The 13,968-nt window shown below is 42.7% G+C and overlaps 1 protein-coding gene across 1 annotated transcript in view; it reads left to right on the top strand.

Moving 5' to 3' along the window:
• Positions 1-13,968, top strand: part of SPATA6 (spermatogenesis associated 6) — a 53,326-nt gene that overhangs the window by 1,434 nt on the left and 37,924 nt on the right. Inside the window, exons 2-5 of the mRNA XM_075002824.1 lie at positions 4,373-4,510; positions 8,956-9,004; positions 10,704-10,745; positions 13,541-13,665. Coding sequence (XP_074858925.1) covers positions 4,373-4,510; positions 8,956-9,004; positions 10,704-10,745; positions 13,541-13,665 — 354 coding nt within the window. The remainder of the gene's footprint in view (positions 1-4,372; positions 4,511-8,955; positions 9,005-10,703; positions 10,746-13,540; positions 13,666-13,968) is intronic.

Genomic DNA, 13,968 nt, shown 5'->3' with positions numbered 1-13,968 from the left:
CTGATGCACTGATCAGTTTCCCCACACCTCTCTGGGCTGCAGTTTGACTTTCAGCTGCCTACCTCTTGGTTGCCACCACTGACAGGAGCTGTTGCTGTTCCTGTCATAGGTGGCAGCTGTTCCTGTTAGTGGCAGCAGCTGAAAGTCAGGCTCTCCGCACTGCCACTAACAGGAGTGGGGAAACTGAGCAGGGCAGCAGCCCTGGTCAATTTCCTGGGTCCATGGAGTTGAGGGAAGCTAGGAACCATGTGGCAGCCTGGCTCCCCACTCCCCTCTGCTTGCAGAGCTGGGAAACTGACCAGTGTTGCTGCCCTGGTCAGTTTCCCTCTATCTGTCAGTAGCGGCAGCTGAGAGCCTGACTCTCAGCTGCTGCCACTGAGGGGAGCAGGAATGGCTCCTGTCAGGGGTGGCAACCAAGAGTAAGGCTGCTGCCCCTAACAGGACCAGGGAAACCACTCCTGTTTGGGATGGTAGCCTGAGTCTAACTGCACCTGACAGGAATAGAGAAACTGCACTTGTCCAGGATAGCAGCAGTCTGACTTTTACTGCTCCTGAAAGGAGCTGGGAAACCACACCTGTGAGGGGTGGCGAGAGTCAGGCTGCTGGCCCTCACAAGAATGGTTTCTCCACTCCTGTCAGGGGCAGCATCTCATCTGCCCTCCTTGACAGGAGCTGGGAAACTGACCCAGGCAGCAATGCATGTCAGTTTCCCTGCCACTTCCAGTCACCTTAACCTGAGATGCACACTCAAGTTGCTTGCATTTTTGGGGGTGTATTGTATTTTCATTTATTCAGCATAGCTGTTCCTTCCCATCATAATTTTTAAATCTCCTGTTTGCCTGCTGGCAAAGTGACATTGCGATGTCATTACATGTTGACTGCATGGTCAGTGCTTGCTTTAATCCCTAGATTATATTGATCCAATGGTTCGTGAATGCACTTTACACAAAGAAAAATCATGGATGCCATCTAAGATATAAAAATGCATTATCCTCCCATTGTCAGTTAGAGGCTATGGTGGTAATGGGCTTGGCATTTTTGGTTTCTGATTTGTTCCTGCAGCTGGTACTTGCATGTGTAGCCCAGAGGCACTGAGTCTGTTGACAAGGGAGAGTGAACTCTCTGCTCTTTGGCCTTAGCTGAAAGTCAGCTGTCTTTCAGATCATGCAGTAGAGACTTTAGAGAGAGTGGCTTTAACCCCCAACATCACAGGTTCATTCCCTCCTGCTGACAACCCTGGTCCATCAGCCTTACATATGATTGCTCTAAAACAGCCCCAGGTGGATGACATGAAGGTTGGGGAGGGTACTAGAGGTTCAACCTCTCTAATCTGGCACACTCGTATCTGGCTTCATCTACCAGCTTTGATTCTGAATGCTCTTTTTCTAGGGAATAGCTCCTGTGCCTGCCTTTGATACTTACTTGTACCTTTCCTAAGTAGCCGCAGAGTGGAAATTCACCTGCTTCTTCATTTCACTGCCAACTGGAGAGTTTTCACCTGCAACAACATACTGAATTATCACAGCTGTGTGTCTGCAAGCCAAGGAAGTTGCACCTGTTCACATGCCATTCATATTTGGAAGGTTACTTTTGCAACCTTATTGGCTAACACCTTATTGTAAGTGAAAACTCAATAGGAATTGTTAGGCATTCATTGCCCTTGATGCTGAGAGCATCTTATGTGTCAGTAAAGAGTAAGTAAATGGATTTTTGAAGCCCTGAGTATGAAGTTAAGTACACATAGCACAGTCCTAAAACTGCATGTAAAATCAAACAGCAGGGCTCCCCTTGAAAAGAGCTCTTGGTTCATTATACTAGACTCCCCACTCATGTGGAATGAGTTTGGTGAATCTCATTCCTTTCCTTACTGGTTGCTGATTACATCCCAAGACCACTGTTATTACATATTTGATAAGTCTGGCACAGACACAAATTGAATGAGCATGAATGCTGGCCTAGTTTATCATCTTTACCTATAGTGCCTGCAGGCACATTCTGAAATCATTTTGGGGCTAGCACTGCTGCTCCCATAACTGTGCTTGTCTTGGAGGTAATATTAACATTACATAACACAACATAGAGTAAACCTGTCTTCTCTTGTCTTAAGAGATGCCATCAAATAGAGGCATTTGCATAGCTGCCAGCATCTGTGTAGCTCCATGTGACATCTTATGGAAAATATTTAGTGAGTTAAAATGTATTTTTGTAATTCACTGACATATAACCATAAACTGGCTTTTAAATTTGTAGCTTTAGTGCTTTTTCAGCTCTTTTAAATTAGCCATCAGTTTGCGTACAAGGCACCAGAAGTGCAAGCTTCTTGCATATCTGAACCCTGATCTGGCAAGAACTTCATTTTTTTGGCAAGGCAATATGGGAACTGAATGAAATTTGGATGTATGGGATTGGATACTTGGATTCTGTTCTCACAGCTCTGACTTCAGTGACCTGCTTCAAGCTTTCATTTTCCTTATCTGCACTAAGGTAAAGATATGAGGCCATGGTTATTAAAGGTTGTGAAGAGCACAGAAATATTAAGCACAGTAAGTTGAAGAGTTGAGATGATCTCATTGTCTCTTAGCTTGTAGCTCAAGGAATCTTCCCCTAGTTTACAAGGAACTACCTGGAGAAGTTTCTTATGTTCATACTTACAAAGGGAGGGGTTTCACGTAAGCAGATCTGTTTCAATCTTGAGGACTGTTAACTTGGTGCCTTTCGTCGGAGATCGCAGCTCTTGGAGCTGGGGGACCTGGTGCATAGCTAATATATGTTTTAACAGACTTTCTTGTTTTAGACCACAGACCCCCATTAAATTCCACAGATCCAGGGCTAAGCTCCAGCACCTCTAAATTTGGCAGTTCATAGCCCCCTCACATCTGGGCTTGCTGCAATGTTAAAAAAATTGCCTAAGCCTCAGCACCTCTTTCGTTACAAATTAAGCACAGCACAAATCCATTGGGTTTAGCCTCCATAACTTCTTTCATTCAAGGATTATTTTTTGTAATGTTTGAAGAATCTTTCTTTAGGTCCAGTAGGGATTCCTCCTGCAAACTGTTCATCTGGGAGGAGAACAGGAGCAAATATACCTCACTTAATTCCTGTCACTCTGTTCCTTTTCTCTAGCTAGCAATTGAAAATCCAAGCATTGCTTTTCCTGCAACCTTGTGTTTCAAGTGGCAGCCTCACATTTATAATACTGTGATAATATGGGAGCAGCATAAACTGAAGTGAAAGGAGACTAGGAATTGTCCAGCTGGATCACACAGCAGAACCATTGGAACTGGAGAAAAATAACATGTAGCTGGAGGAGGAGATTTGTGTGTGCTTGTAATGTGAGAGAATACCTGAGAATTGTGTGATGCACAGCACAGCTTGAAAAAATGGAGGAGATGCTCACTAGCCAGAGAATTAAACCTATTCTTTAGAAATAGATGTGAAAGGTAATGCATTGGCCACCGGCCAGCAAGGTGCAGGGGAAAAAAAAAAGTCCAGTCCAGTGTTCCCTCTATTTTTTTCCATTGTGGGCAGAATACATTTTGTTAGGGGCACCGAGGCATGAGTGAATGTGCACCACCCGTAGGAACATGCGCTGCCTGCTGAGGGTGTTCTGGATGCTCTGCTGATCTGCTGGGCAGCGCCTGACTCTCTTGTGGCTGGCTACCCAAGCTCTCCACTTACAAGGAATGCTTGTTTACTCTCCCTTTGTTGTTCCTTTGAGGTACTCAAAGTTTGTGGCATCAGGAGTGGCAGTGTACCAGGAGGCAATGTACTGGCAATGCACCAGGAGCTCGAGAGCTATACCTATTTCCCACAGACGTTTACGTACACTTAAAAAGATCTAACGTTAAACAAGTGTCCCTTTCTTAGGCAGATTGAATTTGTTCACAAGCAATAATCCGCCCCCCGCCCATTTCATTGATGGACTCTTCACTGCCAGAAGGCTATGTTTTCGGACATAGGAAGCTTTTGGCTGTTGGGATGTGTTTTGGATATCTCATGTTTCATTGTTTGCTCAATATAACCCTTAGTGATTAAACAAAGTGGATTGTGAATATCAGCATCATTATGAAGTGTGACCCCAAGACCTGGGAGTCTGATTCAGCTCTGGCTGAAGTTAATGGAGTGGTGACTGCTTGCACTAGGGGAGAACTTGGTCCTGAATGTTTAAATACTGTTAATAGTTGCCTTACTGTAATTAAGCGTGGCTAGAATTACTTTGGAAAAGGAGGGTATACCACTGAATTATGTTACCATATGGTTCCCAAGCAAACAGCTATTTTCATCTTAGCTCATTCTATTTTTTTCTCCCAAATATAACCATTCATTCAAATGTTGAAGCTCAGTTTGTATGATAAATATGTTGGTCTTCCAGATAACTTGCCCTGGCGTGTTGCTGAAGGACAAAAATGAGCTCTATCTCAGTGCCTGTGTATTTGGACAGCACAAAAAGACGCATTGTGTCCCTGCGGCATTTCCTCTCTTCTTAGATGAGAAACTCGTATTTGAAAAGGTAAGATCGTAACATCTGACACGAGCATTAAAAAGCAAAGAACCAGAATCCTCAGACATAAATGATCACACTGAAAATGGTATTGCATTGTTACTACTTGCTGCATCTCCTCAACACTAACAACATTTGTTTCTTTATTACAGATACAGTCATTTAAAAATAAATTTATGAACAAATGACCACGGTGTAACATGAGGATTTTTAGGTTTTTGTCTTTTCTTCTTTTATTAAATGACCTTTTTTCAATAGTGCCTCTTAATTCCTGCCACATTATGTGCTTCTTAAATATAGGTCAAAATGGAAAATAAAAATAGGGAATAGGGAGGAGAATAAAAATTAAAAGTCAAAAGATTGGCTCTGTAATCTACCTGTAGCCAAAAAAAAAAAAGTTGGAATATGAGCTTGGCCTTTCTGGTGACAGCTCTCTCCATAGGAGCTGTTCTTTCAGAATTTGATGTCGCAAGAGCCCCCTTGATGGCACTATAGCTTTGTAATTTACCGTTGTCTATCCCGTCTTCTGTGTCCCTACTAGTTTCGTTGTGAGTGCCATAGGAACAATGAAATTCTGTACCTTACAAACAGGATTCCGTTTTTTGACTACTCATGAATAACAATACTTTGCACGTCTCTAGTGTTTTTTATCCAAGTATCCCAAAGCACATTCAAAGACTAATTAAGCCTCAACAACACCTTTGTGAGATCAGTGAGGCATAGAGAGGGATAATTTCACCCACCACTGAAAGCAAGGTGGGAATGGAACATAGCAGCTATTTAACAGTGCACGACCAGAGTACAAAGCAACTTAGGACAAGAAGTGCTGATTGCTGTATCCAACTGAAACTGAATGAGAATCCAGATGTATCTATTGAGTGCAATTTCTTCAGCGGGTATTTAGCGAGAGCACTGGGAGTTACATCGATGACCTTACAAATAATGTCATTTAGGCTATGTTGACACTACAAAATTTATTAAAGTCGACTTTGTAACACTGGGTTTTATAAAGTCGAAGTTGAGTTTCCGCACCTCCCCACAAAGTTGACTTAGAGCCTCCCCACTAAGTCGTCAAAGTATGACTGTTGCAGCAGTGCTTTGGGGGAACCTATCCCACAGTCCCCTCAGCTGCGCAGCACTCTGGTTTTTGGGTTTTTTTTTGCTGGCACGTTATGGGAAAAAATGCCCCACAAGTTGTCGTGGGTGTATGATGTCATTTTCTGGCAATTTATTGCCCTCGTGCCTCTCACATTGAAAACAAACTGTCATTTTTCAGAAGTCTCTTTCCCCAATGAGAGAAATTTTTTTGAGTCATTCACATTATGTACCTTTTAATCAAATGTGTCCTGAGAGCACTCAGCTGACTAAACCATGTCAATAGTTTGCTCAACTAGTTTTCCCCCGGTGAAAAAACACAAAGCAGTGGATGAGTCTGGATCCGTGTGAATAGGGGAAGATTTAATACTGTGTACAAAGAAGGAAAGTAGGGAATCCCAAAGGAAAGAAAGCCGAACGGGGGGGGCTTCAGACGCTGAAGCACTCTTCGCAAATGTGTTGTGGGAGCACCCAGCTGATTGTGCCATGTCAGCAGATCACTCAGCTAGTTTTCCCCCGATGAAAGAATACCTTTCATTTTAAGGCAGCACACCCAGGAACAGTCAATCCTACATACTACAGTGTTGCTTGTGATAACAGTGGGTTAAAACCAGATCTTGTGTAGAAAAGTAAGGGGGGAAGGTGAAGCATCCAAATAAGCACTGGGAGCACCCAGCTGTCCATTCCGTGTTCCCGTAATGCCCAAGTGGAACAAACTGGCTCCATGCGACTGGAAAAAGAGTGGTGGGAGCACGCTGTTGACTGTGCCATGTCAGCAGGTCACTCAGCTACTATTTTCCTGGTGAAAATACAGCCAGCAGGCCACTGCAGAGACTGCGGCTCCTCCAAGCTCCACACTTTGGGAGGGAAGAGTACTGGAGCAGGGCCCAGGGGCCAGCCCCCCAACAGAACTTCAGCTGGCAGTGGAGGGACCAGTTGAAATGATGTGGTCAGCAGGTTTATTAGGCAGGGGGAGGGGCAGCCCACTCCTCCCCCACCCGGCATATGTTGCCTTTCAGGGGCTGGCTGACCCCTGAGGATATTTGCCGCCTAGGGAGCCAACCCCCTAGCGCTTGGTGAGCCCCTGGAGAACATGAAGTGCAGCAGCCTTCACCTCATGCAGGCCAGGACGTGCTGTAGGGACCACACTGCACAGCCAGCACATGGTGTGGAATGGTGGGTCGGGGCTAGCCAGCCAGCTGCATGGGGGGGCTGCCCCATACAAACGTGAAGTGCACAAAAGAAGTTTCTTTCTGTCCTAACTCCTGTGCAGGGAAGAAACCTGCACTCTGCTCAGAGCAGGCCATGCCGCTGTCTGATCCCCACAGCCACGCTGCCATGTCCGGTGGTGGGGCAGGGGGCTAGCACACCGCCCAAAATGAGATCCTGGCTCTGCTGATGGCTCAGTGCTGGGGCTGTCTTTATAGTGGCTAGATGCGATCGCCACGCTGATCAGACAGAAAATGAATTCAAATTGCCAGGCTTCCTTTTTCCTACTTCCTGCACCCCTGGAGAGCAGGGGAGCTGACAGCAAACAGACCATACACATTCTGGGCATTGTGGGACACCTCTGGAGGCCAATGAAATCAATTTAAAGAGACGCTGTTTCTGCACTAGTATTAATTCGACCTTTTATATTCAAGCTTGACATTACGTTGCATTGGATGGTCGAAGCAAGAACGTCGACCTTAGTCCCTCTTAAAATCCACCTCGTGGTATTCGCAGTGATGACAGTTTCATTGTAAAATGGAGCTAACTACCTTAAAATTGACTTCATGCTGCAGTGCAGACATGGCCTTAGAAGCTGGAGGTGGTTAGCTTCTCCGCTCTTACATACCCTTAAAGGTACAATACACTCATCCCCTCATTAAACGAGTACTTTACGTACGAGTACTTGCTAAAACGAGGGACACGGATACCTACCTTTGTTCACTAGATGAGTGAATCCCCCGCCCCCACTGCTAATGTGAGCCTTACCCCACTCCTTGCAGACCCAACCTGCCACAGCCTGAAGTCCTGCTGGCCCTGCAGCCCCAACTTGCCTCAGCCTGAACCCCCCCGCCCCCCGAGGCCCCAACCTGCCTTAGCCTGAAATGTCCCCCCCCACACCCCCCCAGCAGCTCTGTAGACCCAACCCACCACAGCCGGATCCCCCTGCCAGCCCTGCAGACCCAACCCGCAGCATCTGGAACCCCTCCCCCAGCGCCACTGCCTCAACCTGCCTCAGCCTGAACCCCCCCGCCCTCCCCACACACCCAACCCACAGCAGCCTTTAACCCCCTCCAACTCGCCCCATGGATCCAACCCACCACCAGTTTTTAACCCTCCCTCGCACTCATGGTCCCAAACTGCCCCCCGCCTTTAACCTTCCCCAGCCCCCCTCCCTCACAAACCCAAGGTTCACTTACCTTTCAAAAGCAGGGCCGCAAGCTGCTACTCCTTCTCTGTCACGAGCACTTGGAACGAATCAGAGACTATTACATGTATTTACTGGGAATGTAGTGGCCCTCTTACAAGTTTTCACCTACGAGCAGAAATTTGGGAATCAATTGTGCTCATATAGCGAGAGGCGAATGTATTATTCTGCCATAGTTTGCAACGCTTAAGCTGCAGAAGAACATCTCCATTGAAGTATAACTTAGTAATCTATTTTCCCCTAGAAATTGTAATAAATAAATCACTGTGTTTTGAGGACCTGCAAAAGTATTGCAAGGCACTCCCCTTTCTGTTTTTACAGCAGAGTTAGTAAATGAGCAGTATTCCCAGAGTAGTGCTGAAAGACTCAGTAATAGTTGTGCATAAACAAGAACCTAATGGATGTGCCACGTTATTTTTCAGATCAGTTACAAGTGCCAGAAAAATAATCAACATTATACAAATGGAAAGACGGCAAAATAGAGAGTAATTCTGCTTTAAAATATCTACGAAAATTGTAGGATTGCTGGAAGACCCAAGAATGAAAAAAGTTATTGACTGTCCCTTTAATCCTTTTCAGCTAAAATTGACGTCTGAATTTTTTTAACAGGATTAGTTGTTAGTTTGTCTTTTAAAATGTTGAAAATTGTGCAAATGCACTTACATATTCTTGTGATGGGCTCTTTGTTTATGGCAAATCGTGTAATTTAGATGGAGAGGAAGTAGCTTGAAAAGGTTAGAAATCAGGTGTCCAAAAGTGCAGTGTTTCTATGAAATAAATGATCTCAGTGCCAGGTTATAATTTCACTTCTCGATTCTTGTTTCCTGATGGGAGTAGTACTGTTTGCATTAATCAGAATCAAAGGCAAACTTTTGTTTTCTCCAAGTACGTCTGTTATTTCTGATCAAATGTGTCCATTATGCTTTTTTTATCTTTTTTCTAGGTATTTACTGATGTAGTTGATCCTGGAGAACTTGTTGAGCTACTTGAATGTAGGTTTTGATATTTTTAATAATTTTATTATACATACCTAGGGCTAGATCCTCAGAACAGGGCTTAGCTCAGCATTGTTTTGCCCGATAGGTAGGCAATTCTGCAGTCCCCAGCAGAATTCATGGCCATGAGCTTGGTGCTTAGACTTTGTATGTAATGCATTGGGGAATTAAGTCCCTGAAAAATAGCAAAGGGGGAAAATAAAAAGAGAGAGACCTAGTGGTCAGTGCTCTTACCTGGGAGATTTCGATCCAGTCACTTATTCAAGAACGATTTTAAGTATTTCATATAAAGGAGAACAGCCTTAATAGAAGAGATTGAGACTACACCAGAACGCACTATAGCCTAGTGGTTATGGTACTCGTCTTAGAGAGGAGAGACCTGAATCAAGTCTCTGCTGTAACCAATAAAATAGGGATTTGAACTTGGGTCTGTTGTAAATGAGTGCCCTGACCTGTGAGCCAAAGCGGCATTACTACTGCCGCTTTGTTGGCAGCCTTTTGGGGTGATAAGCTAAGTTCTGAGCACACCTATTGCATCAGGCCCGGAGGTGAGATAGTTTGTGAATATCTGCAGGGCATATATGCTGGGTTCTGAGCTGCACAGCTGTATCAGGACCTTATAGTTTTGCTCATGCCCACAGACACAAATGTAGATACTTAAAGGATTTAACTAATGGAAATTCAAGAGTCTGGGTAATTGAGGTTCCCATGGGATTATGTGGCCACTGAGCAGGGGTTTAGAGGATTTAAAGTTTGAAACTTAGGCACCCAAATTCCTTTGTGTTTCTAGCTATTGGTGGCTAAAATCATATTAATAGTATGAATGCTAAAGGTTTTGAGAGTTGAGGAATTAGTAACAAAGGTTGAGAACAGGAATATGATCATTTGAAATGATACTGGCTGAAAAATGATGAGCATTTCAATTGCTAAAAATATGTGTGACCATTAAGTGAAATAGTTATTGGTCAGGGTGTGATCCTTCATATGTGAGCCTGGGACTTTTAGAGGATTCAGTGGCTTCTTTTGACATTAATAGCTTACCAGGAATACAGATAAATAAGCGATTGTTTCCAGAAATCTCTAAATTTTACATTTCTTGTAGTATACAAGTGAGAGAAAAATTCAGAACAGTTAAAAATGTAGCTGGGTCATGTACAAAGATTTCATGAACTCAAAACACTGGCCACATGTAGCAAGCTGTGTTCAAATACTTTGAACTTTAGTGAGTGTTTTACTTTGTCAAAAGATGATGGTTATTTTATAACAGAGTGATTCCATGCATCGAGCATGACAAATTATGTTAAAATAGTATTGTGCCTAAACCTAAACTCCAAATTTAGATTTTCCCAAACATTATCATCCAAAATGGGTCCCAAACTTTGCATCTATTCTCTAGTCACTTCAAAGAATTGGACTCACGGGTGGCCAAATGACAGTTTTTCTTACAAATTTGAGCTGGTAATTTATTATTTGTATTATGGTAGTACCTAAGAACTCCACTGTGATAGCCTTGATATTTCTTATAAAGTGTTCATAATCTGATTTTACTGGTACATCATAGTTGTACTTATTATATTAGTGCATAGAATGTTGACATGGTTAAATCAGTGAATCTCTTCTACTTTGCATATTAAAGTGACTTATTATTATAGTTTATTTTTTGACTTATGGAAAAACTTTTTTTTTTCCTTTCTAGTTGGCACAGCAGTACTTGAACTAATACAACTTGTTCCTCCAGGTATTGTATCAATCGCTTCAGAAATGCTGCAGCTTAATAGGTGAATTTCCATGAGGACATACAATCATTTTTTTTCAACATACAAACCATGTAGAAAGCTCTTCAGCAAATAGTCCTCCAAATATTCCACTGAATATAAAATGCTAATAGATCAAGAGTTTCTCATTTTTGAAAGAGAATAAAGCTAAGTATTGAATGTTCCACTCTCAGGTTTACAAAATGATAATATCTTAAAAACGGGAAATAAACCAAAATCACTCAATGCACACTTATTAAAAGCATCAAGCTTCACTTGTGATGGGGCTGTCTGTAAGGTTTCAAAGTGCATAATCTTGTTCTCAAAACGACACTTTTATTTTAATAGTAACCTCTAGGAAAACCCTTATCCACGTTATAAATGTTACAGGTCTCTTGGGGAGGAGGTGAAGATAATAAATAATGATAATAAATAATGACTTGACATATTTCTGTTGTAGGTTTATGTGGTTATAAAAATCTATCTTAATGAAATTCAAATGTTCCCATGGATAATATAAATCTGCATTTTATTGGAAATAAAATAGAGTTTGATGGAAGACTTTTTTGAGAACTCTGGAATTAAAATCAACTCACAGTTATAGGTCCTTAATAGAACCACAACATTTTTGCTTCTCTTGGTGTCTCACTGGGATAGTTAGTCAAAGAAACAAGCAGAGTACAGATTTTCTTGTGAGAGTGTAGGACATTTTAGAAGAAGAGACTTAATTTAAAGGACTCTGGCTGCGTCTACACTATGGCTGTGTGTACACGAGCCCCCCTCCTTTTGGAAAGGGCATGTTAATGAGGGAGTTTGAAAGATGCTAATGAGGTGCTGCCATGAATATGCAGTGCCTCATTAGCATAATGGTGACCAGGGTGATTTGAAAGTACCACTTTCGAGTCGCGTGCTGCCCATGTAGCCAGAGGCCTTTCAAAACAAACCCGTCAGTCTTTGAAAGCCCCTTCTTCTCAAAACAAATGGGAAGAAGGGGCTTTCAAAGACTGGGGGGTTGTTTGTAAAGGCCCCTAGCTACCTGAACAGCACGCGATTCGAAAGGGGCACTTTGAAATCACTGCGGTCCCCGTTATGCTAACGAGGTGCTGCATATTCATGGCAGTGCCTCATTAGAATCTTTCAAACTCCCTCATTAACATGCCCCTTCCGAAAGGAGGGGGCTCATGTAGACACAGCCTATGACATAAAATCAAAATTAAAGGAGTTAGCTTGTAAAATATCACTGTCTCCACTCTAAATACCCTTAGCTTGAATTAGTGAGCCCTAATACCGATAACAAAATGTTGATATTACTGGATGGGTATAGCTTCAATTTTGAATTTAAAATTTCGATTAAAGGCTAGTGTGGAAGTGTGTTGTCTTTAATTTGAATTTATTAGCCTCCAGAAGTGTCCCTTATGTATCCCACAAAGCTACACGGTAACCCCACATGTATGGCCACTTGCTTCTCAGCTGCTCTCCATCCAGGTGCTCAGGAAGGTCACAGGAAGCCCACAAATTTTTGACCGAATTAGAATTAGAATTTGAATTTGAATTCTGCAATGCCCAGGCCTGCAAATCTAAAGGTCTGGATATACAGCTGACAAAACTGGGTGGGGTAGACAGGGCTGATAGCATAGCTGCCCACCTCTACATCATCTGCAGAGGATGCGCAGCACAGGGAACCTGGGTGGTTTTCAGGGGGAGGGCTTAATTCTGTTACTGGGTGCTCAGAATTCATCTGGGACCGTGCTTTGCATTCTGGGATTCTAACATGAGACACCCACAAGCAACCAGAGCAAAGGCACTGTGGGACAAGTACCCACAATGCACTGCTCCCACTGTCAAAGTTACATAGGGCAATGGGAATGCGGAAACTTGACATGGAAGAACCATGGGTCAAACTTCAAGAAGGTTTGTGGACACTTAAATTCGAATTCATAAGAACAAGGTTCTGAGAGCTTAGAAAGGACATTTGGCAAAGTGACCATGGTATAGCAACCTGAAAGTTTGTTATAATCTATCGTGTGTTTTATCCTGAAAGAAAATGGAACAACATTTGAGGATTTCTTGATTGTACCTATTTTTTTTTCTGATAGCTATATAAATCGCTGATTAATAACCATAATTGGTGTATAATACAGAATAACGGACGTGACGTTGGCTGCTTTTAGAAGACCATTGGCTGTATAGAGGAGAAGTAGTAGAAAAGAAATTGAAGAAATGTTGTAGGAATACCTTCCATTTATCTCTTAGCACAAAAAAAGCAGTGTGCTGTACGTAAATATGATGCGATGTGCAGTGAAAGGTACTTAAGGGCCCAATCCTGCACGTTCTTATTGTTGGGCATTGTCCCACCAGTCATTGGACATATGGTCTAGAATAGTAGGAGGTAAGGTCTACATCTGGAGAAAAAAATCAATTTAAGATACACGGCTATGAAAATTGCCTAGCTGGGGTCGACATGTCTTAAATCGCTTTTGCTGCCGTCCCCCCAGTGGGATGTTAATGGGAGAAACTCTCCTCTCGGTAGTCACAAGGAGTACTGGGGTTGATGGTAGCACTCTGAACATTCGATTTAGTGCTGCTCCTCTAGGCGTGCTAAATTGAATCCTGGAAGATGGACCTCCAGCACATCAATCTTCCAGTAAGTATAGATGTACCCACAGTTTATGCTTAATTTTGAAGAATAAAAACAGTACTAGTTTCGGTATAGTCTTGTATATGTGTGCCTACACTGTACAGTTGTCTTCCAATAAATTAAATGCCTGTTTCATTATAGTGGGAGAAATTCTAGCCACTTACGAAGAAAATACAAGGGATTTCCTGTTCCCTGATCCTAAGCTTACTCGTGGACACCATGGTTCAGATCGTGAAGTTTTAATGAAGAGGTCTACTTATTTTACAGTAAGTGCATATCTGTGTATTGCACTTATGATACAGTATGTTTCACATGAACAGCTTTGTGAACTATCTCAAGCCAAAAGTGATTTCTTTTGACAGATAATTCAATACCTGAAATGGCAAGTACTAATCCAAGGCTGAACTTTATAAAGCTAGATTCTGTCTGCTGGAAATGATGTTCAAACTGTACTTGTAGAATGTGAACAAGTTAATATCTAGATTGATTTGATGTATAGTACTGTAGCTGTTATACTGTCTATTTGTATATTTAGTGAATGAGAACCTAAATTTAGTATCAGCAGGATC

Source organism: Carettochelys insculpta, chromosome 9 (assembly GCF_033958435.1).
Source record: "Carettochelys insculpta isolate YL-2023 chromosome 9, ASM3395843v1, whole genome shotgun sequence".
NCBI lineage: Eukaryota > Metazoa > Chordata > Testudines > Carettochelyidae > Carettochelys > Carettochelys insculpta.
The sequence above is the reverse complement of the archived record's forward strand: the minus strand, read 5'-3'. Positions and strand labels throughout refer to the sequence as shown.